The sequence below is a fragment of the Cinclus cinclus genome, chromosome 15 (genome assembly GCF_963662255.1).
Source record: "Cinclus cinclus chromosome 15, bCinCin1.1, whole genome shotgun sequence".
Taxonomy (NCBI): Eukaryota; Metazoa; Chordata; class Aves; order Passeriformes; family Cinclidae; genus Cinclus; species Cinclus cinclus.
Window position 1 is genome coordinate 14,559,836 of NC_085060.1, and position 27,796 is coordinate 14,587,631.

Sequence of the window (27,796 nt, forward strand, 5' to 3'; positions counted from 1 at the left end):
CTTGCAGTATCCAAGCTCTCCTTTAATTCAGGTAATTATGGTAATGAATATTTCTGGAAGCCATAACCAGGAGGAAGAAGAGCTTTATGCTGCACAAACTGAAGTTTTACGCCCATAACGAAGCCAAAGGACTCTGTTGGGAAACTCCATCAGACCCAGCATAACTGTGTGCAAAATCTCTGGGCAGTTCTGGTTTATCAGCAGAAAAAGCCACTTCCTGAGACTTTGTCTGTAGGATAACTGATAAACCACCCCAGTAAACAGGGCTCAGATCCTCTGCAAACTGCACTTATTTAGGGAAGAAGAAATTCTGCAGGGTATTCTGCAGGTGCAATGAGTTGTGCTTTTAAATTTCCTGCCTGGTCCTAAAACTCTCATGTAACAATCTGCCCCAAACCAGAGCAATTTATGGCCATGGGCAAAGGCAGGAACAGCAGCTGCATCTTTTCCTTCTCCTTTTTTTCTTACAAGGATTGTGGCTTTTGTTGAGATCAGTCAAACCTGCCCTAGATGGAGGTTCATGCAGAGAAAAGCATCTGCACAAGAGCTGATAATGAGGGTGGCGATGCCCTGGCACAGGTACCCAAAGAAGTTTTGGCTGTCCCTGGATCCCAAGGCCAGGTTGGGCAGGGTTTGGAGCACCCTGGGCTAGTGGAAGGGGTCCCTGTCCATAGAAGGGGCTGGAACAAGATAAGCTTTAAACTTCTTCCCATTCCAAACCATAGTGTGATTCTGTGATTCTGTGAATGTTTGTTTTCCACAGATGCTGGAGGGGTCAGTCAGGGAACTGCTGTTCCCAAATTCTCAGCTTGCCAGGCTGCAGAGTGCAGTGATTTTATGTGAAAGACAATTTTGTGATTGGAGAAATTCCAGCAAATATGTTTCCATTGCTGAGGGGGGGAAAAAAAATCAGCTAAACAGGATGTGCTGATAAACACTGCAGCACCAGCCAAAACCTCACTATTGCTTTTCACAAGGTCCATATAAATAATTTTAAAATAAACCTGGCAAGCTCCCAACTTCTACCAACCTCCTTTGATAACTGTTGGAAATGAGACCATGTGGGAAGAACAGCACTGCATTGTAGGGGTGCTCATGTGAATGAGAGCTATTAGTTTTGGGTTTCTGAGGTTTCTGAGTTGTGAGACATCAACACTTACATTGTCCCCACGTCAGGTAGCAGCTGCTGTGAGGTTTGATTTCGTATTTTCAAACCACAACAGCAGAGTCACTGCTGAGGATGGGGGCCATTGAGTGCTGACAGCTACTTTCCAGAGAGGCAAAGCAGGACACAGATTCCTGGTGGCTTTCTGAAAATCCAAACAGTGAGATCCTCCAAGGAAGTAAACGCTGTAGCCCCAGCTGTGTATTTATCCCCTGGGATAAGGTGAGGTTGGATCTGTGCCCGTTCCTTGAAGCAATGTCAGAAGTGCCACCCTTGGGCACTGCTGGCACAGAGATCCAGTGAGTGTAAACCGAGTTGGGGACTTATTTAGTTCAGCACAAATGTCAGGCGAGGCTCACACTGTGCTAAAAAAAGCCTTTGGGAAGTCAGACCTCATCTGCAGGAGGACTGAGCTGGAGCAGAGCAGCAGGTCCTCAGGGCAGGGGGGGACAGCAGGGCTGAGCTGCCAGGCAGGAGTGGGCAGAAAGCTTGGGGGCTTTTCCATGGTCTGCTCAGAGCTGTGCTTGGAGAGGAGGAAGAGTCGGAGAGGAGGAAAGGTTGGAGAGGAGGAAAGATTGGAGAGGAAGAAGAGTTGGAGAGGAGGAAGAGTTGGAGAAGAGGAAAGTTTGGAGAGGAGGAAGGGTTGGAGAGGAAGAAGAGTTGGAGAGGAGGAAGAGTTGGAGAGGAGGAAAGTTTGGAGAGGAGGAAGGGTTGGAGAGGAGGAAGAGTTGGAGAGGAGGAAGAGTTGGAGAGGAGGACAAATTGGAGAGAAGGAAAAATTGGAGAGGAGGGAGGGGTGCCCTGCATCCAACTCCACTTGGAATTTTCCCAGTGGGTGCCGAGCCAACCCGGCAGAGCCACAGGACAGAAAACACCTGGGACAAAGGCACATAACCCCATTTTGAGGCCACTGTGAGGACACCTGGCCGGCACAGAGCCGGCAGGGCTGGGAACAGGGCCGGAACCACGGAAAAAGCATCACCTTTTGTGGCACGTCGTGATGTCACCCAGGTCCCCTCGCTAGTGTAAACAGTGGTGCAGGGGACATCGCACTTCCTCCTGAGCGCTCGGCTGCGCTGAGCACGGCTCTGCCTGCCAAGGTAAGGCTGCTTCCATCCCCTCCTTGGGATCCAGGACCGCGCCCGTGCTGCTTCCTGCAGAAACATCCCTTTCCTCGGGCTTTTCCTTAGCGGGTGGCTCTCGCCAGGGTGAGATCTGTGGCACTTGGAGCCCTGCAGCAGCAGCAGCTCTCGCCTTGTGCCAATGCTCTGGGTGAACACACGGAGGAGTTCAGGCAGCGGCTGCTGCGCCTGCAGGAACAAAAGTCAGGCGTGGGCAAACCGCGGTGCTCTAATAGGGATCATTTCTGCCTCTTGCTTGATTCCTCCGGGAATATATTTTATTTTAAATTCATGCTTGATGGTAAGGGTAACGTGCCAATCCGTTTTTTTCCAACGGAGATTTATATTGCCATAAAATAAAATCCGTGCGCTGCCCATCTTTGCGCCGTCTAAGGCTCTGTGAGTGAGCAGCAACAGGAGGAAATTGATGATAGTGAGGGGATACAAGAGGACAAAAAATAACGGAATTGCTTGCTTTTGCTAATGAGAGTCCTGAAATTGTTTCAGTTCTAAATTTAGACTGCTCTGGATTAAAACTTGACTTCACGGGGCTGAAGCTTTTAAGCCTAACGGGCTGAAGGTTTAAAACTCGACTTCATGGGCTGCAGGTTTCCAGCCTGTATCTTTTGTAGAAGGTGCTTTCTGCTGAATTTGCTTCCACTTGCACCAGCAGCTCAGCCCAGCTGGGAGCACAGCAAACAGCCCCTGAGGTGGTCACAGGCAGGCTTTAGAGTGGGTGGCCCCTGAATCTGGAATTTCTGCAGGTGGATCGAGAGGGAATCTCACAGAAGGTGGGTCAGGATGTCAGGATCTGCAGGAGGGGATTCCTCAGCAGGCTGGAGCAGGAGCTGTGCAGGGACAGTGTGGTTCTTTTCAAGGGCATATTTTTGGTGTCAAGTAAAAGTGCTGGGACTGGCCCAGGCGCCAACAACATCAGCCATGGGAATTCCACCCGTGAGGGAAGTGCATTTGTGGGACAGCCCTTGCCCAGCCTGGAGCCAGCACCCTGAGGGGGCTGTTGGTGTCTCTGCTGGAGCTGCAGGAAGGAGTTCAACCAGTGCTGCAAAACGAAAACACAGCAGACAGCCCAGAGCTGCTCTTTTTCTGGGAAAGGGAACCAAAAAAAAAAAAAGCACCTTTAACTGTAGAATGTTCCACTCTGAGTGCAGAGGTTTCACTCTGGTGTCATGGCCATGCACTGAGGGCAGAGCGTGGAGATGTTTGTGCCCCAATCAAATCAATTAACCTGGCTCTGATGGGTACCTCAGACAGATCCAGAACTCTGGAATGACATCCCTGTGCTTCCCAGCCTATCCAGATGAACATCCTTTGCCTAGGAACACTGGGCTTAGTTTCCAAAGCTCCAGTAATAACATGCTCACTTCTTATATCCTTATTGCAATAGCATCAGGGATACAGAGTCTCACAAAAATATAAAAAATAGTGGTTGGATCTCAGTGTGTTTATTTGATACCTTTTTTTTTTAAATCATATTCTGAAAGCAATGTTGCAGTGGGAACCACCTCTCTGCAGGATGTACATGAGAGATAAAATCTGCTGGATAAAATCTACTGGAATTTCAGTCTTCTGCAGCCTCTGCTGCACACCCACCATGCAGTGAAGGATTAGGAAATGTAATTTTAGGACCCTCAGTGGTATCTCGAGTGTCTGCTTTTGTGCACAAGTGGGAAGAGAAGGGGCTGGTGTGGGATTAAGCCTGAGTCTGAGAAAGAGTGAGAGGAAAGGCAGAAATGCAATAATTTTGTAGTGCCTTGTGCCTGGGTGCATTTTGATTAAAGAGATGGTTTAACCTCATTATGTTTTTATGGTTTTGTAATGAAATCCTTCATCCTCAGAAAGGGCCCTGCTGATGAGCCAGCAGACACCATCCAGTCCATATTAATTGTAGTAATGCATTAATTGTGTGCACTGCCAGCCAGGTCACCCTGCTCAGACCCTGAGTTTCCTGAATGCAGAGGAATTTTCTGACTCCAGGGCATCCAGTCCTGTTCCCAGTCTCTGAGTTTAGATCTGCTGGGCTGGTGGAGCTGTTATCACCTACAGGATGGGTTTTATAACCTCCTGGCTCCAAGCTTCACCACAGCTCCATCATCACTTCCAAAGCGCAGCTTTTCAGGATTCTTCCACTTGCAAATTGAATAATAGAATAATTTAAAGGAAAAGACCTTTGAAGATCATAATTAGAAAATATACCAGCAATCAGGCCCACTCCTGGGAGCAATTTTCCCCCTAATATCAATTATTCAGCAACACTGGATGTTTTCATTTTGGGATCTTCCTAAATGATGACAAGGTGGACTCATGAGAGCTCCCACTGCTGATGCTCAGACAACGCCCAGGGGTGAGAAAAATAGCTTAAAGGGAGCCAAGAAATGAAACTTGGATGAACTCTGACACCTTGTGGACAATTAGCAGATGAAGGTGGTGGATGAGGGGGAAGCTCTCCATGCTCTGGGCTCCCCCAGGGGCTCGGGCTCCTGCCTGGGCAGGGTTTGTCCCACCAGAAAGCCAAGCTGAGCTCTGGGATGGAGAGTGTGCCCTCAGCATCACCCTCGTGTTCCAGGGACACATCCTGGACACAGAAGTTTGCCCTAAAACCCCTGATCAGAGCCCAGTTACCCCATCACCCCAATTGTCCTTAGTGTCACATGAGACCTAAGTCACAGAATATTCTGGGTTGGTAGGGACTAAATAAGACCTAGCTGTATTTAGGGACCTTGATAAGCAAATTGGCTGCTGTCACCCATTGGACTGAAAGCACACACTGGCCAGCATTTAATTAGATAATTAATTATAAAAGTGTCTTTAAAATATAACATTTTGCAGTTGTATCTAATCCTGTGTGGTTTTAATGGCCATCCACCAGCTGCGTCTGGAGGAGCAGCAGGCAGATCTTCCAGCTTCGATACCCGAGGAAAACCAGGCACATGAGGACTTGGAAAATGTTTTTTTGGCAAAGGGAGAGGTGACCTGAAGGGACAGAATGTGCAGTGGGCAGTGCTTTTACCAGAGACAAGACCATGGCCAGCTGGACCACAGTTGGAAAAGGAGGAAACCTCCTGAGCAGGAGAAAATCACAGCTCCCCCAGGAAATGGGATGTAACCACATCCACCACTGTGAGGGGAGGAACATCCCCATGCTCAGCTCCAGTCCCTGTTCACTGCCCGTCCTGGCAGTTCCAGGGTGGAGAGCAGGGGTCCTCCATTGCTGCTTCTCAGGGGAGATACATACATGAGCCAGATGAATCTTTGTTTCTGTCACAGTTCCAGCCTCCTCCTCCTCACGGGGCTGTTGTGGCCTCGTGGCAGGAGCAAGGCTGTGGTGTCCTGGGATGGGGCTGCTGGGGAACACGGAGCAGAGCATCCTGTCCCAGAGCTGAGGGGGATTGGGAAGGAGCTGGAGGGACAAAAGCAGCTCTGAGGGTCTGGGATCCAGCATCTTGGTGAAGGAAGGGGATGAGGCAGAGAGCTTCCCAAAGGCAGAACCTCCCCGATGCTCGGAGCAGCAGCAGCTGCTAAAGCTGAGGATGCTGCAGGAGATAAACAGGCAGATCTTGCTTTTTGAAGGCTGTGGGATAGTGAAAGACAAGCTGAGAAAGAAAAGGAAGAACCTGTTCGGGGGAGACTGCAGAAGCAGAGTTACCCTGCTCTCTGCCTGTGCCCCATGTGGGACTTTGCCACGTCTGGGTGTTTTTGGGGGCTGAATCCCAACCCTTCCATGGCAGCCTGGAGCAGCATCTGGATGAGCTGCCAAATGTAAGCACCACAAGGATCAAGAGGCTGAAAACCCAGCTATTTATGCTCTGTGTCACTGAGAGCTCTAAACTCAACTCTTTTGGTATTGCCAAGGAAAAAGCTTTAGTAACAGAGTAGGAGTTACTAATTTCTACCTACAGAGACAATTTTTCTGGTGAATGCTCCTTGCAGGAAATGAGTCAGAGGAGTGAATCAGTGTCTGCAGTGCCACATGAAGCTGACTTTCAGCTTTAACTGTTATATTCAACATGGGAGGGAATCACTGTAATGAGAATTATAACTCTGGGAGTGAACCCTCAATAAACCCCAACTCCTCCTGCCTGTGTTGCCTCGCTGAGGACGAGTTACCAAACTTACTGGTCCCACTTACAAAATCTGGCAAAAGAAAGGCAGCCCAACAGTTCAACACGTGGCACTTTGCTGATGGCCAAGAGGCAGAAATTGGCAGTACCTAAACAGTAAAATTAGCTGACAGAAAAAAGAGTCAGACTGAGGCTGCCATGGTGATGAGAAATAGAAGTTGGTGGTGTGACCAGGTCTCTGTGTGTTCCATCAGCTTAAATACATTAACAGATCTCTTCAGGAGGACTGGCTGTGTTCACAGCAGTCACATTTTCCAAGCCCACTCTCTGCTACCTTTTGCATCCATAATGCCAGAGAAAGTGGGTCCATGAGGTCTTCTGAGAGGCTCAGGAGGCCTGTCACCCACATAATGCCCAGTACAGCCCAATATATCCCTGGAAGTGCTCAAGGCCAGGTTAGACAGGGCTTGGAGCAGCCTGGGGCAGTGGAATGTGTCCCTGCACATGGCAGGGAGTGTCACCAGATGGGCTTTAAGGTCCCTTTGAACCCAAATCATTCCACGATTCAGTGCTTGGCACGCACACTCTGAGTGCTGGGCCATGACAGGATGGAGGCAGGGATATGCCCACCTCTCATCCATGTATTCCTGCCTTGCTCCCCAAGACCAAACCACAGGAGACTTTGAGGAGATGGCCAAAGGATGGGCAGCCTCTCCTGGTGCTGATCAGTGTGGCACAGCTTCACTTGTGCTCCTGGGACCGACACACCAGGAATGGCCTCCCACACCTGTGAGAACAGCAGGATCTCTGACAGGGCAGCTCTGAACAGGATTCCAGGATGTTTCAGGCAGACTACATTCCCAAACCTCTGCCTTGTGCAGAACAGCCAGATGGGAAATGCAGATGAGAACATTGACAACTCTTACAGTGCCTTTGCCTTCACATCCAGTTTTTCTCTTTGCAGGAATGACCCACCTACCCTACACCATCACAGCCTCATCCAGCAACCCAGTCATGACCCAGAGCAACCAGAGCTGCTCCCGTCAGGACATCACCTTCAAGAGCAGCCTCTACGCCACCACCTACACCCTCATCTTCATCCCGGGGCTCCTGGCCAACGGCGCTGCCCTGTGGGTCCTGTGCCGGTTCCTCAGCAGGAAGAGCAAAGCCGTCATCTTCATGATCAACCTGGCCGTGGCTGACCTGGCCCACGTCCTCTCACTGCCCCTGCGCATCTACTACTACATCAACCACACCTGGCCCTTTGGGAGCTTCCTGTGCTTGCTGTGCTTCTACCTGAAGTACCTCAACATGTACGCCAGCATCTGCTTCCTCACCTGCATCAGCATCCAGCGCTACTTCTTCCTCTACCACCCCTTCCGAGCCAAGGGCTGGAAGCGCCGCTACGACGTGGCCATCAGCGCCCTGGTCTGGCTCTTGGTGGGGGCTGCCTGCGTGCCCTTCCCCATCATGAGGAGCCACGGGCTGGGTGCCAACACCACCAGCTGCTTTGCCGACCTGCAGGTGAAGCCGATCGACAGCAAGGTGGGCACGGTGCTGATGACCGGCACCGCCGAGCTCCTGGGCTTCGTGGGTCCGCTCGTCATCATCTTATTCTGCACGTGGAAAACAAGAGACTCCATCCGCGGCTTCCATATCCCACAGGAGAACAGCGGGGAGAGGAGGAAGGCCCTCAGGATGGTTTCCATGTGTGCCATTGTGTTCTGTGTGTGTTTTGCTCCCTACCACATCAACTTCTTCTTCTACATGTTGGTGAAGGAGAATGTCATCACCAACTGCTTCCTGAGCACCATCACGCTCTACACCCAGCCCTTCTGCCTGAGCCTCGCCAGCTTCGACTGCTGCTTGGATCCCATCATCTATTTCTTCATGACTTCTGAGTTCCAGGAAGAGATTTCCAGGCACAGCAGCATGGCCATCCGGAGCCGGCTCATGAGCAAAGAGAGCGCCTCGTCGATGAAGGAATGACAAGAAAGCCACTTGGAAAAAAAACAAGATATTTCATATTAAATCTGAAACTGGTCTGAGATACTCCATTATCAACTCTGTTGTGGAAGATCCTGCAGGTTTATCCAGGGGAGTTTTGGGGCAGTGGAATTTTTTCAGTATATAGAAGATAAAAGCCTGTCTAAGACTGGTGTGTTGGAATCTGGTGAGTGACCCAACTGGTGTGACTGTCCCCGCCCTGTGCCATCCCCACCTGACCTCACTGGACTACAAAATACACAGGAGGGAGTGAAAAAACTTTTACTTGGAAATAGTGGAAAAGTCCCAGGTTTTTCTTCTACTTTCCTAGTTGGAGACTCTATGATCAAGCCAGAGACAAGCCCACATTCACACACTGATATCTGCTGAAGGATCTTCTCTGGGAAAACTACACAAGAACCTGAAACTGGCCAGTAGCAACCAAAGGGCATGGTGGTTTGTGCAGTGTGGGCTGTGGACAGGTGAAGGTGTGCAGGTGGTTTCCATGTGCTCCTGGGTTTGGTGCACCCCGCTGGTCACCGGTGACCTCTGCTCCCCCTTTCGGCACTCACCCTCCTGCTCTGCTCCTCCTTTCCCTCCTCACCCAGCTCTGTTGGCTCCCTAATTGCTGACACATCCCAGAACTTGCACCTGCAGCTGGTGCAAGACCCTCTGCAAGACAAATTCTTTCCAAACATCCAGAGAGTGGCACTTTGCACCTTCCCTCCCTCCAGGTGACTTTCTTCCCCTCCAAGCTGGCAAGGGGGACTTGGGCAAGTGGCTTTTGCCTTTGGACCCCTTGGGGCAGCCCATGGTGATCCTGGGGTCAGTGCAGGTGGGTTTGGTGGTGCTGGTGGCACCACTCAGGTTCTCACTCCCTTCTGTGTGTGGTCCAGAGGTGCCTGAGATAAATCTGCCCCAAAAAACTCAGCTTGACCTGTTCAGTTGACGCATCTTTTAAAAAAGACAGGAGTCCTTGCCAAGGTGATTTCACTGATAGACCAGAAATTAAGTTCGTAAATTACTGTGATTTTTTTTTTCCACCAGGTCCCGTCACAATCCTAATGTTTACATTTTTAGGTAGCTATGCAAAGCAATGACAAGAATTAATTTAGCCCTTGTTTTTAATTAGTTACAGCTCTTCAGCTGAGTCCATCCACTCAGTAACTTCAAGGATATTTCATGATACCTGGGGATGGATTTGGCTGAACAGTCACCAATTTAGTGCCTTTGGAAATCAGTGTATTTTCAAAAGAATGGCAACGATCTGTACAGTCTTGCAACAGTTGCTACAAAACCAAAAGGAATACCAGAAGCACTTGCCATGTGTATTTTAACTCCATCCACTCAATTCCACTGAGTTAAAATACAACTCAGCCAAATATTTCCTGTATATTGTGTTTTCCCACTTCTCTGTTTTACCAAGGGGAAAAAAAAAAAGGGGGGGGGGAGGGGAATCAGAGTTTAAGCAACAATTTCCCTCTAAAAGGCAACCACACTGATTAAACACAATAAGCTCTCACAGTTCTCCCAGGTGTGAGAAGATCATTTTGGGCTGAGTAGGATGCACTGGAGTCGATGGAAATGTTCTCTCTGATGTCACTGACACAAGAAATGTTTACACACTGCAAGGAGTCCCCTTCCAAAAGCGTGGATGCTCATGGACTGAGTTGATTTCACACAACTCAATTTTTATCAGTTCAACAGTCTCTCATAAGCTACACCCTGTACAAAGTAGTCAGGGAAGGAGACTTCAGTTTCAGTGCTTGCTTTGAGGATTTTTATAGACCTTGCTCAGCCTCCATGTGAGCTGTTTCCTCTCCCTTCACTTTCTCACCCTACTCTCTTGACCAGGTGAAAACAAGCTTACGGGAACTCTGTAGCTCATTCTGTGGGTTTTACTTCCCAAGAACTGATGCTTAATAAAAAAAAAAAAAAATAAAGGTTGTTTTGCAAACATCAGCTGAGTTTTGTAGTTATCACTGGTACCTGGAAAAACTGTGTGGGATCAGCTCCTTCTGGGGTCAGGGTTCAAGCAAAGGAGCACAACTTTTATTATTCTTGAACAGATTTGTTTCTTGTTTTCACTCTGAATAGTTATTCTTTATTTAATTTTTTTAATCTACCATGCTTCTATTAGATTTAGTAATATTTTGAGGATGGGAAAGTGTCCTAGGTAGTGGAAGATGGACAAGGCATGGGAATACCTGCCCCAGCTGCTGAGTGCCAGGAGTGACAGCAGCTCTCCTGCCCATAACCTTACCTTGGATTTGGTGTCTCAGTAAGGAAAAACATTCTCCATCTCCATCATGGCACCCCCAAGAACCTCAGCTCTCCACATTTTCCTGCCTCACTTACCCTCTGAACTCCCATAGGTTCCCCAAAATGCTCCTCTTCCATACTGCAGCCCCAGCCTGTGAGGAAGGGTCCCACACTCAAGACTTTCAATTCTGTGGTGGATCCAGGGGATCAGATAACTCTGTCTGAAAATCTCCTCTGGTGTGGGGGAAGGTGCCCTGGTTTTGGTTGGGGTAGAACTAAACCACCCCTGTGGAATTCAGCTGCCATATGGGATCAAACCACCAGGGAAAGTCAGTCAGGATGGGCCAGACCAGAGAGCAACAGCTCAGAGCAGAGAGAGATCAGGGAAAACTTGGAATTTTCTCAAAGTCCAAGAGGATCCATTTGGCCTCCACAAACCTACACACAAAATCCAAACCTTTTACTTCAGGGCTTCCAAAACCTCAGTGTGCATCTCAAGAGGAGAAAACAGGCATTGCAGGGAGGAGGAGAGTATTCCAGCTGCCTTCCCAGCTGGCTGGTGCTGGATCTGACCCAGGACCTGGGCTGCAGGGGCTGCTTTGCCTCACACGGTCAGAGGCACAACAAGCCTGGCTCAGGTTCCTGTAATTCACCCCATTTCCTGTGACCAAAACACATGTTTATTATTTTGACAAGAGGAAATATAATTTCGTGATGTTGCTCCTGGATTATCTCTTGTGCTGGTCCTGCTGCTCAGACTCACGAGTAGAAAAAGACTTTTCCTCCTTCTTGGGCAGACACAAAAAAAGCTGTTTTAACAGACAGGCCGCAGAAAGGCAGAATTGAACCAAATCAAGAGGTTTGGTACAGCTCCAAAAGGTGTGAAAGATGGATCTGAAGGGCTCCTGGGGCTGGAGCATCTCACCGTGAAGGGAGCTGCTCAGGATGGAGATGTGGTGAGGTCTCCAAGTCACCTGCACTGGCACAGTGCCCAGCCCCAAGGCACAACCTTGGGCAAACACATTTCTTTTCCTTTAGAACATGAGCCATTCACCTTTTAGCAGAAGCAAATGTGTTTCTGTGCAGTGCTACCCCATCCTAACCAGAAGCAGATGTCTGGTACCTCCTCTCCTGCTTGTAAGGCCCCCCCCATGCATGAGAACATACATATTTGGAAAAAAATCCTGTGGGATTTAAAGCCTTTCTGCAGCTTCAGGTTCTGAGCTGCAGAATCTTGCAGTACCTCTTGCTTCCCTTAAATGAAATTACCAGCTCTCTGCCCAGAGAAAGAACAAAATATGCTGGAAATGCAGGATAACAACTCCACAGTGCAGAAACATGAAACCACTTCATCACACTTAAAAGATTTTGGGCATGACTGGTGTGATTTAACCAAAAATGCTGGGTTTGTGGATTAGACAAAGTCTTAGCCCAAAAAGAAAGGGAGGCATTGAAAATTATTTGCTGTAAAATAAGACAGAGCTTCCCAAAATGCTGACCCTGCAGAGAGCTCGGTGTCACAGCGAGAGGGACAATGAGCTGGGGGCTCACCCTGCCCCACTCAGCTCTCTGCACAAGGGTGAAGCTGCTTTGTGTGAACAAACCTCCTCCTTCCCCTGCTTTTCATACATCCTTCAGGTGCATCCTGTCAGATATTCTCAATGCTGAGCGCTTGAGATATGCTGATCATCTGCATTTGGCCCCCTGCCCACAGGATACCAGGCTGCAGGAGAAGAGACCTTTATCTGGAGTCCTTAGATAAAGTCTCACAGTTATTAAAAAATGTTATTGAAAAAGTTCCTTTGTGTCTTCTGCCTTTGAAAGCAGAACGTTGCCAAGTGTGAAAGGCACGTTAGCATTGGGGATGAGCCAGAGAAACAGAAATGCTAAACAAAAACATGCTCAAGTTGAAAGAAGAATGGAGAGGTTGATCCTTGTTTGTTGAAGGATGAGGCCTGAGGTTCATCAATCCCTCAGCCTTTCATGGCCAGGAATGTTGTGATTTTCTGCAAAAGTTCTCCAAAAAGCCAATGAGCAGAGGAAGGGCTCAGCTTGGTTACAAATCCACTGATCTCTCCTTCCCCAGCAGCACAGCTGGAAACAAACCACTAAAAATAGGGCTCAGGGCGGCTGGATATGCTGCTGCAGATGCAGAAATAGGATGTCCCAGGCAGGATGTGCTGATAAAACAGCCCCTTCACTCTGGGATTAACCTCTGCCCTCTGGAGAGGGACAGGGCACAGTGCCAGCCTCTCTCCTGTGGTCCCTGAATGCTCCACAAACACTAGTGCTGCTCCTTCTTCCCAGGATCAGCACCAGCTGCTGGAAGAGATGCACGGGAGAAAAACCAGGAGTGACAAGCAGCTCTTGCATCTCCCAAATCCTTTGAGATGAAAACCATGGGGATTTAGGGTGCTCAGAGAAGCTGGGACTGCTCCACCCCTGGAAATTTCCAAGGCTGGACAGGGCTTGGAACAACCGGGGATAGTGGGAAGCATCCCTGCCCATGGCAGGAGCGTTGGAATCAGAGGGTCTTTAAGGTCCAAATCACTCTTAAATTCCCTGATTTCTGGCAGCTGAGTGGGTGGCAGAGCTCTGGTGCACTCCTAATTCCACTCCCTGAGCTGGTAACTAAAGTTTGTAAGATTTTCCTCCTTTCATTTATCTTCCACAGTTCTGTTCCCACTAATTTTGTGAGGTCACAGAACCATTTACAAAAGAAAAAAATGTGTAAGAATATTTGTATTTTTTTGTTACCTCCAGGAAGGGAAAGTTGTCAACAGCCAAATTATCTGTACAAGCCCTGGGCTGTGAGCTGTGACCCTGGATATCAGGTAAAACTGCTCAACTGGAAAAGAGGCAGCTCAGAAGTCACACTGTGAAGTTCCACCACTTCTTCAGCCATGCAGAAAGGAGGTCATGCTCAGCAGGCAGAAAAACAGCTAAAACTCTCTATATGTGCATATATGTAGGAAGGGAACTAAAGGAGGAAGGGAATTAAAGGAATTAAAGAAGAAGATTGGGAATTATGCACATTACGGGTATTTCAAACAACAGAATTTTGGGAAAATCTCCACCTTAAATCTCCATCACGTCATTTCAGAAATAAAGTCCAAACCCTCCAGCTTTAGCCTTGATAGTTTGAGGCTAACCAAGCTTCCAAGAAAATGAGGGAAAATTGCTCCCTTCCAGTAACTTACACTGGCAGAGCGCTCGGTTTTCCTTCAGCGAGCACTTATTGGGAGGTTTCTTCTGCATTTTACAGCTCTTCCCAGGCAAAGTGACCGTGGAGAGGAGCAGGAGCAGCCGGAGGGAAGGGCACCATCCCCTCCCACAGCCCCTGTGCCCAGGGGGGACGGAGATCCATGGTCTCCATCCCAGGGCACTGGCACCAAACCACGTCATCGCCTTCCCAGCGGCTTCAAACGTCATTAACTGCACACATTTGGTGTGGAGAAGAGAAACAAAATACAGGATTTCCTGTTCTGCAGCCACCGGACCGGGCTGCAGATGCCGGCAGGATTCCAGCGCTCCGAAAACATGTGGAAGTTAAACGAGGAGGCGCTGGGATCGCTGAGAAAATCAGTGGGAAATAAAAGCAGGACGCTGGCTGCTCCTGCTCCCTAGCACGGCTATGACCCCCCCGGAGCATGGGAAGCACAGGAAGGTGAGTGGCATTTCTGCTCTTTTTCTTCAGGAGACCGAATCCGGCGCAGTTTTAGCAACTTTATCGCTTCTTTGTGGCTCTTCAAGAGATGGTATCGGGCAGGAGCTGGTGCAACATCCTCAGCCGCTTCTGCTGTGGCCACAAATCTGTCTCCGAGGGTGGGTGAGGGGAGTCGGTGCCTGGGGCAGCACCCCCAGTGGTGTGGGGGAGGACGAGGGGAGAGGTTTTAGCCAAAAAACCTCAATTCTGTCCTTGCTGACAGAGGCTGCCATAAGCGACCAGCTTTATTTACGCATTTCCTATTAGTGCCTAGATTAAACAAACAAAATTATTGCTTACGACCCCAGTGCCTGAAAACTCCACTACTTAAACCAGGATCTTATTTCAAGCCACAAGTGGATTTATTATTTTTGTATTATTTTCTTTCCCCCAAGCCTGCTCTTCCTCCAGCATCCCTGCGCTGAAGGGAGGCAGCTCTGCCCCATCCCTCGGCTCGGAGGGCTCTCCCCAACCATGCCTGGAATTCAGCTTTAGCCTGGGTTGCCCAAGCAGCCCATGGAAAAGATGAAGGCGAGTTTGCCAATGGATCGGGAGCAGTAAAAGCAGGAACATCCCGGTGGTGTGGGGCTGGGTGGGGCACGGGCTGATTCACAGGAGCCGGGCGGTTTCCAGCACTGACAGCCACATTCGCCTCCAGGAACACTCCAAAAATCAACTCCAAGAGCTGCCTTGGCCTCCTAATTAATTGCAGAGTTATTTGACGTTTAATGAATGGCGGGGCTGCATCCACAGTCGGTGCTCTGACTCCTCGGGCACTGATATTGGGCTCCCTTCTGGAATTACAACTGATTAAAACTCAACTTTGCAAAAAAAAAAAAAAATCACTCCCTACTCCTGCCTGTGTTTAAATCCACGAGTGGATGAAATGAGAAAATAATCAAAGAATTGCAGGAATATTTTACAGACTTATAAACTCCAGACAGAGCGCACAGGAGCACCTCCGTTCTGACACACAAAAAACAGGGGAAACTGGAGGGACATGGGGCAAAGGCAAAACTGGAAAACAATTAAAAATTCACGACTTCCCAGGAATTGTAGTGAACAAGGCTGGCCTGACCCCAGTCCAGGGTGGGGATCCCTGCTGCTTTCCTGCCAGTGCCCTCCACAGCTCTGCCACCCAAAGCTGTGCCAGGACCAGGAGTGTCACCCAGCCATCCTGCCAGGAACAGGCAGTGCTGTGCTCCCAGGGAAAGTCAAAAACAGGGAAAAAAACCAGCAGGGAGGCTCCCCGTGGAAGAGGTGTTGGGTTTGGGCTGAGCTGCGTGGGACACCAGGGGCTGTGTGACCCTTTCCGTGAGCCCTCACCAAGTGCCAGTTCTGTCACTGGACAGCTGTGACACTGTGACAGCTGCATTCCCCACACTCCCTGGCAGTTTTCCCTCTCTATTTTCTGCAGGGATGTGAGGACAAGCCCTGCCACCCCTTTCCCTGGGTTAAACAGACTGAGTGCAAAGGGCACAAGTCCCTCATGGATTTTTGGGCAGGTGAGGAGCACGGGGATCCCGCAGGGACCAAGGAGCTGTTTCACAGTATTCCCTCAGCACAGATGTTCCCTCTCCCCTGCCTTTCCCAACTCAGTGGAGCAATCCCAAACCTCTGGCACAGTCGGCAACTGAGAGGTGCCCCCACTCAGCAGCCCCAGTTCCACTGGAAAAACAAGGAAAAGCAAGAAAGCAGATTGGGAAAGGCTCAGCTTGGAAAGCAGGGTGTGAGCATGGACCCTGCTCACATCAGAGGTGAGGGTGGGGGGCAGCCAGCTGAGAGGCCAGGCCTGTATTTTAGATATTTATCTGCATGTAAAAATATAAAATATGTTAAATGGTTATTTCCTCCTGAACCTGAAAACGTGGTAATGCCACCGAAGAGCTGCCCAGGTGAGGAGGAGAAGGATAGAGGAGACTTCATCCTGTACCTTGAAGCACTGGGATGGATTCACTCCTGGAAATCCATCCCTGTGACAAACACCAGGCTCTGGGAAACAGCACTGTGGCTGCTTCTTAATTAATGACTGCTGATGAGGGGATGGGGGACAGTGACAGGAGGTGCTGAGGGTGCTGCCAGCCCCAGCTCCAGGCAGGGAAGGGCAGGGCAGGCTGCCCCCGTCTCACAGGCTCCATTTCCAAGGGGAAAATCCCATTGTTTGTTACAGATGATGCTGCAGCCCGCGGGTTTGTATCCTGCTGCTGCCAAATCCCCCCTTCCCAAAAGAACAGATTCTTTCCCATGGGATCTGCTCATGAATGGCAAAATCCATCACCTCTCCAGAGAGCAGCAGGAACACCTGAACTCCCCATGACCCCCTCATAAATCCCCTAGCACTGGGTGAATGGAGGGGTAAATGGAGGAGAAGAATTTCTACTCTAACTAGAAGGGAGTTGCATTTATCTCCCTCCATGTCCTGAGCAGTTGTTGAAGGATAATTTCTGCTGCTGAGGGATAATTCCTGCTGCTGAAGCACGATGCCTGCACAATGTGCCGGGAGTGCCGGAATTGAGTTAGCAGGACCAGCAGAGCAACTGGCGTGTGTTTGGCCAGTTATTAACTTATAAATCCAGCCTTAACTCTGGAGCCAGAGCTGATGGATCTGTCTGCAGCTCTCCTCTGGCCTCCGCTGCCTGGGGATGTCAATTATTGCCTTTGCTGCCGATTCACAGCAGATCCCTGCGTGGATCTGCAAAGACAGTGCCTAAATCCATTTCAAATCCCTATTTATTTACAGTCCAGCTGAAATTGCTTGTAGATGTAGAGCACCAATTTGACAGAGTGTGATGGAAAACTTGATGAAATAAAAGTGGTCCTGGAAAACCCAGGGAGCTGCAGAAGCTCTCTGGCAATCAAGAGATGGATGTTACAGAGCTCAGGGTATTCACTGTAACTGGGGCATCTCACGAGATCCCGCAGAGCACCTCTGCAAGGAGAGGGTGGAGGATGCCTGAAATCGCTCCCTGGGAGTGGGGTCACCTTTCCCACCACACACATTGACTTGCACACACACCTACACACAACTGACTGTTCTGCCTTAAAGCACACTTACTCCATGGAGAGATTTTGGCTTTACAGCATCTTTTTACCCACTCCAGAACCCCTCCCCCTACCGTGACCGCCCCATGAGTGAAGAGACCCGGCTGAGATGGAGAGCAACGCGTCCTCCGGGAACTGTTCCGACCCCCAGATGTCCTTCCAGTCCACCCTCTACGCCACCACCTACACCCTCATCTTCATCCCAGGGCTCCTGGCCAACAGCGCTGCCCTGTGGGTCCTGTGCCGGTTCCTCAGCAGGAAGAGCAAAGCCGTCATCTTCATGATCAACCTGGCCGTGGCCGACCTGGCCCACGTCCTCTCACTGCCCCTGAGGACCTACTACTACATCAACCACACCTGGCCCTTTGGGAGCTTCCTGTGCCAGGTATGCTTCTACCTGAAGTACCTCAACATGTACGCCAGCATCTGCTTCCTCAGCTGCATCAGCATCCAGCGGTACCTGTTCCTGCTGCACCCCTTCCGAGCCAAGGGCTGGAAGCGCCGCTACGACGTGGCCATCAGCGCCCTGGTCTGGCTCTTGGTGGGGGCCGCCTGCCTGCCCCTCATCATCCTCAGGAGCCCAGCCCTGTCCAACTCCATCAACAGCTGCTTCTCGGACCTGGGCGTGAAGCAGCTCAGCCCGGGGGCCGCCATCGCGCTGGTGACGGTGGCCGAGCTGTTCGGCTTTGTCATCCCCTTCGGCACCATCGCCTGGTGCACGTGGAGGATGTGGCATTCCCTGCGGGAGGGCCCCACGGCGCTGCAGGACGCTGGCGAGAAGCGGAAGGCCCTGAGGATGGTCCTCATGTGCGCCGCCGTCTTCTTCATCTGCTTCACCCCTTACCACATCAACTTCCCCTTCTTCATGATGGTGATCGAGAACATCATCCGGGACTGTGCCGTGCACCGGAGCACGCTGCGCTTCCACCCCATCTCCCTGTGCCTGGCCAGCCTCAACTGCTGCCTGGACCCCGTCCTCTACTACTTCATGACCTCCGAGTTCCAGGCGCAGCTGCTGCGCCACGGCTGCGTGGCCCTGAGAGCGCGGCTCCCGCCCCGCCGGAGCAGCGCCCCGGGCACCGACACGGCCCATGACATCCGCGTCAGGAAGAGGAATCTCCCTCGCCTCAAGTTCTGGTCTCTTCCCAAGTTCTTCGGCCAAATAAACAGCATGGACATCCCCGCCGTGCCGCCCGATGAGCTGCTGCTGGAGTCCATCTCGTGAGTGTCAGCCAGACCTGTCCATGCAGGGGCTTCTCAGAGCTGCAGTGAGGACTGCTCTGCTCTCCAAATCCCTCTGGAATTGTCTTTGTGTGTTGTAGATGCCAGGACCTGATCCATAAGGACCTTGTGATGCCAAAATATTTGCTGGTTGTGTTGTTGCTGCTGGGGACTGTTGCCTTCCATCCCCTCAAAAGTCATTGTTGATACCAAAGTTTCCCCTGTGCTGAACTGCAGTGGGTTCAGGTGCCTCATTTCAGGTGTTTCAGTGCTTCTGCGTATTTGCCATTTTTGGGAAATCCTTCTGAGCCCTGAGCTGTGAGTGAGCGGCTCAGCCTTGGCACAACTCCGGGGAATTTGAGCCCTGATACTCACATGGGGTTCTGCATCAGGACAGTTCATTATCTCCACATAAACTGAACCCTTTTCCACTACAAAAATCCATCACGTGCATCCAATCCAGCCTAATCTGGACTGCAAGACTAACCAAAAGTATTAACCTGTATCACATCAGTGTTATAAGGGAGGGCTCAAACAACCTGGGCTCAGCTCACACTGCTGGAAAAGGCACCCAGAGCTGACCCAAAGGGTCCACCTGGCTCCTGGGAACTGCAGCTGATCGGCTGATTATGGGAGATCAATATTTGGATGACAAATTATGATAGCTATGCCACAAACAAAGAGGGAGATGTGTCACCTCCCAGGGCACATTAACTCACAGCTCCAGTCTGAGCTGCAAAAACAGGGACTTGTCGTTGGTGTTTCTTGTGTTGTTACTGGGAGTCTTGTGTTGTCGTGTTGCTGATGCGTGTGGTTGTACATGAAGATGTTATCCAAACCTTCAGTTTTGCTTTGAACATCAAAAACCATCCCAACCCCCATTGGGTACTGAGAAAACTCACAAAACTGACTCCAGTACACCGTGAAAGCTTCAAACTCTGAGGAAATAAAATGATCCCGATGTGTATTTGAGCTTCAGGAGTATTATTTTAGGTGCTTGGAAATATTTGCATTATGCCCCACATCTGCTCTCAGAGCAGTGACACAATTTGGGAGGGACACCCCTGTCTGGAGATCAGAGAAGCCTCAAGGAGTGGCCAGTGCAGGGGTTCTGAGGTCTCCTCCTTCCCAAAAACCTTCAGGGAATTTTTTTAAGTAAACGTAGGCAGAGAGGGATTGATAGAAAACAGCTTTTCCCATGATTAGATGCACATTTCCACTCTGTGCAGCGTTTCTGGGAAGCATGGAATGGGTGCTGAGGCTGGGTGGGGGAAACCAGAATGGAGATCCAGACAAACTGGAGGAATTTGCTTTGGTACTTAAAGTGTGCCAGAGACAGGCAGAAAACCCGGGGAGCAGGCAGAAAAGCCGCTGTGCCCTGGGGCTCATTCTGTCCCAAATCTCCTCCTCCTCTCACAAAAAAATATAAATAACAAAAGGCCATGTTTTCCTTGTTTGCTTAGGGTGGGTGTGGGGGGGGAGGGGGGAGGGGAGAGGGGGAAAGAGCTTTCAGGGCTGAAAAAGTGCTGTTTCAGATGGTCCAAACCCAGCAGAGTGTGGAGGCAGAACAGGAAACCCAAGAAAACCTCACCAATGCCAGGACTGGCTCTGGGCAGTTCCCTCAGACAGGACAAGCCACACCAGCAGGATCTTCACCAAGACTGTGGCTTTTCCCGGGTGTTTTGGGAGTGGCACAACCCCGAGGGGCTGGGCTGGACATCCAGGTGGTCCTAAATGACCACAGACAGGTCATTCATAAGCCCCCCTGAGCAATAGCAAATCCTGGATTGTGGCTCCAACTTTACAGGCAGCACCAGCTCCAGGTTTCCCAGGAGCTCCAGCTTCCACTGGGACTCTGCCAGTTTGTTTTCAGATTGCTTTTCTGACATTTCTGCAACACAGCTTGCCCCTTCCAAACAGAGAACAGGAAAGAGCAAACCTAAAACTCTCACTGATGTCACGTGGAGACTCAACAGCAAACCCTCCCTACAGCAGAAAAATCCCTTGCTGGGTTGGACACCCTGGATGGAAAGGATTTTGCTGAGTTTTCTGTAAATCAATCCCTGAAGAAACATCCTTTGCCAGTACAAACTGGTGCTCCCTGCTCTTCCAATGCCTGCCAGCCTCCTGTTTTATCAGTCATAGGATCATCATGGGATGGTTTGGGTTGGGAGGGACCTTAAAGCTCCTCCCACCCCCTGCCATGGCAGGGACACCTTCCACTAACCCAGACTGTTCCAAGCCCCATCCAGCCTGACCTTGGACACTTCCAGGGACCCAGGGGCAGCCACAGCTTCTCTGGACAACCTGTACCAGGGTCTCCCCACCCTCACAGGGAACAATTTTTTCCCAAGATCCCATCTAAACCTACACTTATACATCCCTAAAATTATGCCGTACTTGGGAGTATCCAAGCTGTCCCTTGCATGACACTTTTTAGGGCCCCACAGGGAGGGAGGGGAGCTGCTTTTCTCTTTGCTAAAAATACCTTTATCCTTCCTCCATGACCACATGCTCCCAGTCCAGCCCCAAAATGACTTTGCCTCTGGAAAACCACTCAGCCTTTGTGGAGCCCTCACAGTTGAACCTCTCCTGATTTTTGGCACCAGTGCTGGCAAGGGGCAGCTTCTCCACCCACCCACCTCGTGCTGGAGAGGGGAAGTGCTGTCCCTGGCAAAGGAACAAACCCCAACAACTCCAATCCTGAGCACAACTCCAACAAACTGGAAGCGAATTTTGCTGCTTCAAACCCAGCAGAGCCAGGGAGTGGTTCTCCAAGCCAGGGAGCATTTTTCCAAGCCAGGGAGCTGTTTTCCAGACAGCCATGATTTCATCAGACCTCAATCCAGTTTTTTTGATTCATGTGCTCAGCCAGCAACACCCTGCAAAGCCCAAGTTTGGGGTGTGGTAAGACAGCACTGTGTGACAGCCCCAGGAGTGCCCATCACCCCTCCCACGCTCCAGGGTCCTGTTCAGGGCACAGGGGAGAAGATTTGGGAATTCTGATGCCATGGGGGCACTCAGCACTGGGAGGGTGCTCAGCATTCCAAGGATCAGCCAAAGCCTCATCCCTGCAGAGCCAGCACATCCCTCCCAGCAGACGCTTCCACGGCATCACCCCAGCTCTGCTCCTTTTGCAGGGATTTTTTGGTTTTTAAAGAGAATTCCCTGCTGCGGGCACCCAGGGCAAGGAAATCCAGCAGCTTTTAGCCCTCAGTCTGGTGTCAGCAGCACGGCTGCACCCCTCGTTCCACGTGAACCCTGCTGTTGCCAGGAGCTGCATCCATGGACCTGTGCCTGCTCCCCCTTTCCAGACACGCTCCTTTCCCCTGGGACAGCCCCAGCCGTGTGGAGAGCAGGCAGACAACCTCTTCCCAGGAATTATTTCTATTTACTGCAGGCAGTGCACATCAGAAAGGCCTCATCTGGTTCTCTCTGAGGAGATCCTACGAGGTCATGAGGCACAAGCTTAGATAAACTAAGAACTTCCAGTTCTAATAAGATACAAATGTAAGTAAAGAAAAAAATATAATTAGTACAAGAGAAAAATACAATTTTTAAATTTTACTTTAAGCTGTAAAATAATTGCTTTGTGATTTGATGTCCAGCTCCAAGACCTCCTGATTTTTGGTGGCCTCAACTACAACAGGATTGGAAGGTCCAGCCAGGGACAGCAGAACTCAGAGGCTGGCGCTTGTCTGCTGGTAAAGGCACCCTCAATTCCCATTCCACACCCCAGGAATGCTCCTGGGGTGATGGGAAATGGGATGGATGCTGGTGGCAATGCACACAGAGCATGGCGCCAACAAAACAGGATTTGGGGGTTGCTCTGCAAGGTGGTTTTGAAACAAAACCTCCCTCAGTACCCTACACCCACTCCCTGCCCCAAGCCCAGGCTCTGCCTTCCCATAACCAGGCTGACTGCTTGGAAATGGCAGCAAAACAGAGAATCCATCATGTGCTGCAGTGGAAAAAGCAAAGGAGCCCATCCCCAAGCCCAGGTGCTGCTCAGCCACAAGGGATTGGTGATTCCTGGGACTGGCTTCAATTTTATTGTCTGTTAAAGTCACCTCTAAACCATCCCCCTCAATCCTTGTGGGAGGCAGGGAGGTGCCAGGGCCACACAGGGAAATGCTGGTGGAGCAGGGGCAGAGCCTGGGCACCTCTGGGTGTCACATCACACGATTTTGGGGAGAGGAAATAAATGAAAGCATGGCAGAGGTAGCTGGCGGGAGGTGCTGGGAAAGTTTCACATCCAAGATCCTGCTGAAATTAGGGAAACACCCCAAGACCGAGGTGAGCAGAGGCAGCATCCTCTGCTGAGGGCTCAGTGAGATCACAGCACCAAGGAGCAAGGGTCAGCACCAAACCTCAACCCCCACTACTGCCAGCCCAAAACCATCAGTCCAAAACCCAGCCCTGCACCGCAGGGACAACTCTGCAGAGAAGATCCCACAGTGCTGAAAGCTCTGGCTCCCACATCAGTTAAAGCCCATCAATTTATCAGCAGCTCAGAATAAATCTGGAAGCGTTAACCTGCAGGAGCATCAGTTGCTGAAACAGGCACACAGCTGCATTTTTTGGGAGATGTGGTCCACAGAGCCTTAGAGAGGGGCTGGGCCACCACAGAGTGACAAATCCTGTGCCCTGCAAGGCTGAAAGAGCTATTAATCTCTTGTAAATCACCATAAAAAGGAGTGGGGAGAGCTACAAACCCTAAGCTGGAATTGTGAGGTGAGTAAATCGGTGCTTTAAAGGAGCAGGTGTAATATACATAATATATATATATATATAAATGTATGCATGTTGTTCTCCTGGGACGATGTGTAAGAAAAATGAATAAATACAAGTTACAAAATCTCTGCAGAACTTCTCTGGAAATTGTTTGCAAAGCCACTTTTCTTCAAATTAACCAACTGAATCATTGCTCTCTTAACAAGAATTCTTGTTGATGCTCCTTGAGCTGGAGTCCTCCGCAGGATAAGCAGGGAAGTTCTGCTTTTCGAACTCAGAGCGCAGCCGGCTCTGCCCTCTGCCGATGGCCGGGGACCACGGTGGCCCAGGAGTGTGGCCGTAGGTGACACCACTTCATGGCACGTCTGGAAAAGAAGAGCTCTTGGCTCTCACCCTGGTTCGCTCCACGGGAGCTGCGGGAATCCCCTGAACGGGATAATAATGACCGCGGAGGAGTCGCTGCTTTTGGGGGAGCCCAAATCTGCCCACGATCGGCTTCGGGGGGGGGGGATCCTAAAGCCCCCAGATCACCGGGAGAAGGGGCTGCAGCACCGGGGTGCAAACATCCAGGTGAGAGGGAAGGAGCCTTTCCCGTCAGCCTGGGAAGGAAAAGGATTGATGAATCCTCTCACTCCGCCAGCCTCAGCTCCTCACCTGTCACAGAGGGGCTCTGCCAGCGGGTCCCTGTCCCCAGGAGCTGCGGGGTCCCAGCCCCACCCCGGCAGCAGGAGCAGCTGCTGGGGTGACACCAACCCAGAGCAGCCCGAGAGCAGCAGCAGCCTCACAAACACCAGTGAAAGAGCTGCAAGAGAAGGAAAGCGGGCGGGGGGCAGGGCAGGGACACCCCAGTCCCGCTCCCCAGGGCGCAGCCGCTCCCCGCCACTTGCGCTTTTGCTTTGCTCAGCGAGGGAGGGACCGTGGGGAACTCTGCAGACACACTGGGACAGCCTCCGGGCCAGCCAAGGTAGGGCTGGAATTCCTCCGTCCCGGTTACCTTCGGGTCGGGCTGGGCGGGTTCGACCGGGTTCTTTTGGGTTTTTGTGCTGTAGATTTGGTGCGGCTCAGCCGGGAGTGCTGGGAGGGGATGGGACAGCCCAGGGGGGTCCTGCCTTCACCACGGACCTGGAAACTCCCAAGGGAAATAGGTGGAAGGGAGGAGATGCAGAGTAAACCCAGCTGTAGGTAAGGAGATAATAATTCATTTATTGAAGAGCTCCTGCGTGTGCCCATGGGATGCTCTGAGCTTCCGAGTGAGAGGAGGGGGATGGCTGAAGCTAAAACACCCAGCCTTGAAGTTTCAAGTCATGTTTTCTGTTCTCATTGAGTGAGCAGCTGAATTTAAGGATTAACCTCAACTCCAGGGATTCTCAGCCTCTGCAAGCCCAGCCCTACCTGGGATGGGACTCGTCTGTAAGGGGCCTTTGAGGCCACACAGCCTCACCCCTCACACACACTGACCCAATTCCCACTCCACGTTTTCCTTGGGTTTGTCTCCCTCTATTCGTCTCATGAATTTTCCCAAGTGTTCCTCACAAGTGGCACCACACCGATTTTCCATGGGCCAATTTCCATTTGACTGCAAGAACCAGGGAGGAAGAGGACAGGGTTATCACAGCACAGGGACATGGCTGTGCACCCCTGGGGGCCATGGGCTGATGGTCTGGGGGGACAACTCACAACTCGGGTGCCAGAAACACCTCCCAGGGACATCAGGGTGTGCCAGGAAGGGAGAAGAAGGGTGGGGGGATTAGGATGACACACAGCACTGCTGCTCCGGGTTATTTTCCCTTCTTAACCAGGATAAATATTAACAAAGGAGGACAAGAGCTTTTGCAAAGGATTAAAAAGCAAAATCAGAGTATTTCACATTGCATTAAACCAGAGCATTTATTTTTTTTTACCCCTTCATATTCTTAGAATTTAGTTAGCACAGCAAGGGGCAACATTGCTCCCATGGAGAAAGAGATAAATCCCAAATATCTACCAGGAAACTACTTCAAGGCAGAGAAGCCATTTCTTCTGTCATTTGTTAAAAGAACAAAAAACCATACAACGTTCAGTTTCTGGTTTTAGCATTTCTATTCTCAGTTAATATTTCGTAAATTCTACTTCCAGCCAAAGCAGGACAGCAGAATTTCAGGTGAGCCAGAGAACAAAATGGGCACTGGGAGAAGCCCAGGCCACCCCTGAGCCAGCTCTCCCCTCCCCACAGAGCCCCTTTGGAGGGACAGAGCCACCTTTACCCCACCTTCACTCACACAGGAAGCTGAATTTCCATTTGATGTTTCCCCTGTGCTTGTTCGGCTTTTATTTTAGGTTGTGGAGGAGAAGAAGGAAAAGCACAAGAGAGGTGCCAGGCACAGCCCAGCCCAGCTCCCCCAGGAGGGTAAGTGAGCAGGGGACACCAGGGTGTTGCTTCTGTACCCCTGTGACCCCTAAAACAGGTTTTATTGTTCTTAAAACACATCCCCACACTGAACACGAGGGGACTGAACACCCCCAGCTCAGTCACCTGGGCCAGCAGCAAGAGCTGTGGAGGATCCATCCAGGCTGATCCATCACCTGGCTCCAGGGAGGAGCAGGAGGCATTGGCAGATCCCAGCTCTGGGAGTGTTCCAGCACGAGGCAGCAGCAGCAGGGACAGCACCCAAACACATGAGAGCTCAGCCAGGAGCTGCTCTCAGAGCCTCTCCCCCACCCAGCTGGGTTTAGGACCTGCTGTGGGTTAAACCCGCAGGATTTGGACACCTCTAATCAGCCTCAGGTGAGGAGCCTGAGCACTGCTGAGGGTGGTGAGCTCTGCTGAGGCTGGGGGAGCAGCCCCTTACCCTGCAGGTGTTCTCCTGTCCACCCTACAGGTGGGCTCTGCCCCCCAGCCCCTGCACTCTGTTCTCATGGAGCAGGTGGATACCCTGCTGTACTCCAGCACACGGAAAATGCTTTATCCAGGATGTACCCAGCTCTAACAAGCTGGTTTTAGGCTGGCTGCATCTCTTACCTGCTGCTTTGACTCATTAGGCACAAATCTTCATCCACTGCCCCAACGTGGCTGACTGGGGGGTACCCATGGAAAAATCAGGGGGAAAAGCTGTTCAGGGGGAGAGGGAGGCTGTGTCTGTGGCCAGTCTCTCACCCACCCCCTTGCAGTGAGGGGGAAGCAAGCATAGAGCATGCAAACCCAAATTTCCTCTTTCCGGAGGTTTTTTTAGCATCCTGCTGGTTTTTTTACACAGCACAAGGGGCTGAACTCTGTGATGTTGCTGCTCGGGATTTCCAAAGCGCCGTTTCTCACATTGCTGAGTTTTGACGGCCCCTCCCCAGCTCCGAGGGTGCCCCTGGGTGCCCTGGCTGAGCCCCCTCTCTGCTCCCCACCTTCAGCTTCACCTTCTCCTTGTGTCACAGGGAGAGGCATAAAGTGCTGCAAGTGCTTCCCTGCCCCAGGGCCAGGCTGGAGGGAGCAGAGAACGGAGTTGCAGGAAAGTTGCTGTGTGATGGGGATGGGGAAGGGCAGGAGCTGGAGGGCAGCAGGAAAAACAAGATGTGCACATGTGGAAAGGCTGGGGGTGCGCTTTGTCCTTCCCCCCGTGTGGCCCAGAGATGGAGTTAGGGTGGGTTTTCCTACCTGGGAATGCAGCCAGAGGAAAAGGAGCATGACTGAGTCCTCCTGAGTGAGTGATGGGAGCCTCTGCCAACAGGAGAGGAGACAGAAACGAGTTTAAATTGATAAGAAAAATTGTTAGAATAAAAATGTTCTTAATCATCACTTCTGAAGCATAACAGGATCATTTCACAAGCCATTTCACTCCACTGCTGGAGTTAGATGCTCTCTCTTTAGAAGGAAGACATCTCAGTCTCCTTAGTGAGAGAAAATACTAAAATAAACATGTTTCCTTTTGTGGCAGATTTTCTGTTTCCACCCAAAAGTACTTCAAAGTTTTGGTTCCGTCACACCAACAAGTGTTGAACATCATTAATAAGTGTCCACATTTTGTACTTAAGCACTGGGAAAAAAGCCAGCATGGACTGCAGCAGATGTCATTTTACCTTTAAAATTTAATTCTTCAAAAATTTAAAAATTAAAACATTTTAAATTAAGTAAATATGCCTTTGGCCTCTGGGTTGGCACCTACAAACTTTTCCCACTTAGACCTGCTGGAAAATTCTCCATGTGGAAGCCAAAGGCAAACCTGCGAGGGTTTGGGCAGAGACCTGAATTTCCTCTAGATTTATCAGATCTGGATGAGGTTTATGTGTCTGACACATTCAGATAACATCACCTGTTTCCCCTGAAATTTTAAATAAATTCCACCTCCAGCCTTCTTAGTACCAGTTCTGGTATTACCAACAGCCCCAGATGTGCACAGTGGGTAAGGACAGGCTTAGAAAAGGCAGCTGTGAGAAAGTCAAGTTGGACCAAATGCAGGTAGTTCTGCAAAGGATGGTTTATGTCCTGTTTTTAAAAGTGAAATTACAAAGTTGA

The 27,796-nt window shown here is 50.6% G+C and overlaps 2 protein-coding genes across 2 annotated transcripts; both read left to right on the forward strand.

The window, feature by feature from the left end:
* The first annotated feature begins 2,236 nt into the window (after positions 1-2,236).
* On the forward strand, positions 2,237-8,354 carry LOC134050018 (putative P2Y purinoceptor 10). The gene is made up of 2 exons (XM_062502819.1): positions 2,237-2,265; positions 7,330-8,354. Exon 2 carries the CDS (start codon positions 7,332-7,334, stop codon positions 8,352-8,354), a length of 1,023 nt encoding a protein of 340 aa, XP_062358803.1. The 5' UTR covers positions 2,237-2,265; positions 7,330-7,331.
* A 9,116-nt stretch (positions 8,355-17,470) lies between these two features.
* Positions 17,471-18,586, forward strand: LOC134050017 (putative P2Y purinoceptor 10). The gene has a single exon (XM_062502818.1). It carries the CDS (start codon positions 17,471-17,473, stop codon positions 18,584-18,586), a length of 1,116 nt encoding a protein of 371 aa, XP_062358802.1.
* Positions 18,587-27,796: the final 9,210 nt, after the last annotated feature.

Bases quoted from the DNA above. Each gene is read 5' to 3' on its own strand.
- LOC134050017 (XM_062502818.1), top strand. From the start codon at position 17,471: ATGGAGAGCAACGCGTCCTCCGGGAACTGTTCCGACCCCCAGATGTCC.
- LOC134050018 (XM_062502819.1), top strand. From the start codon at position 7,332: ATGACCCACCTACCCTACACCATCACAGCCTCATCCAGCAACCCAGTC.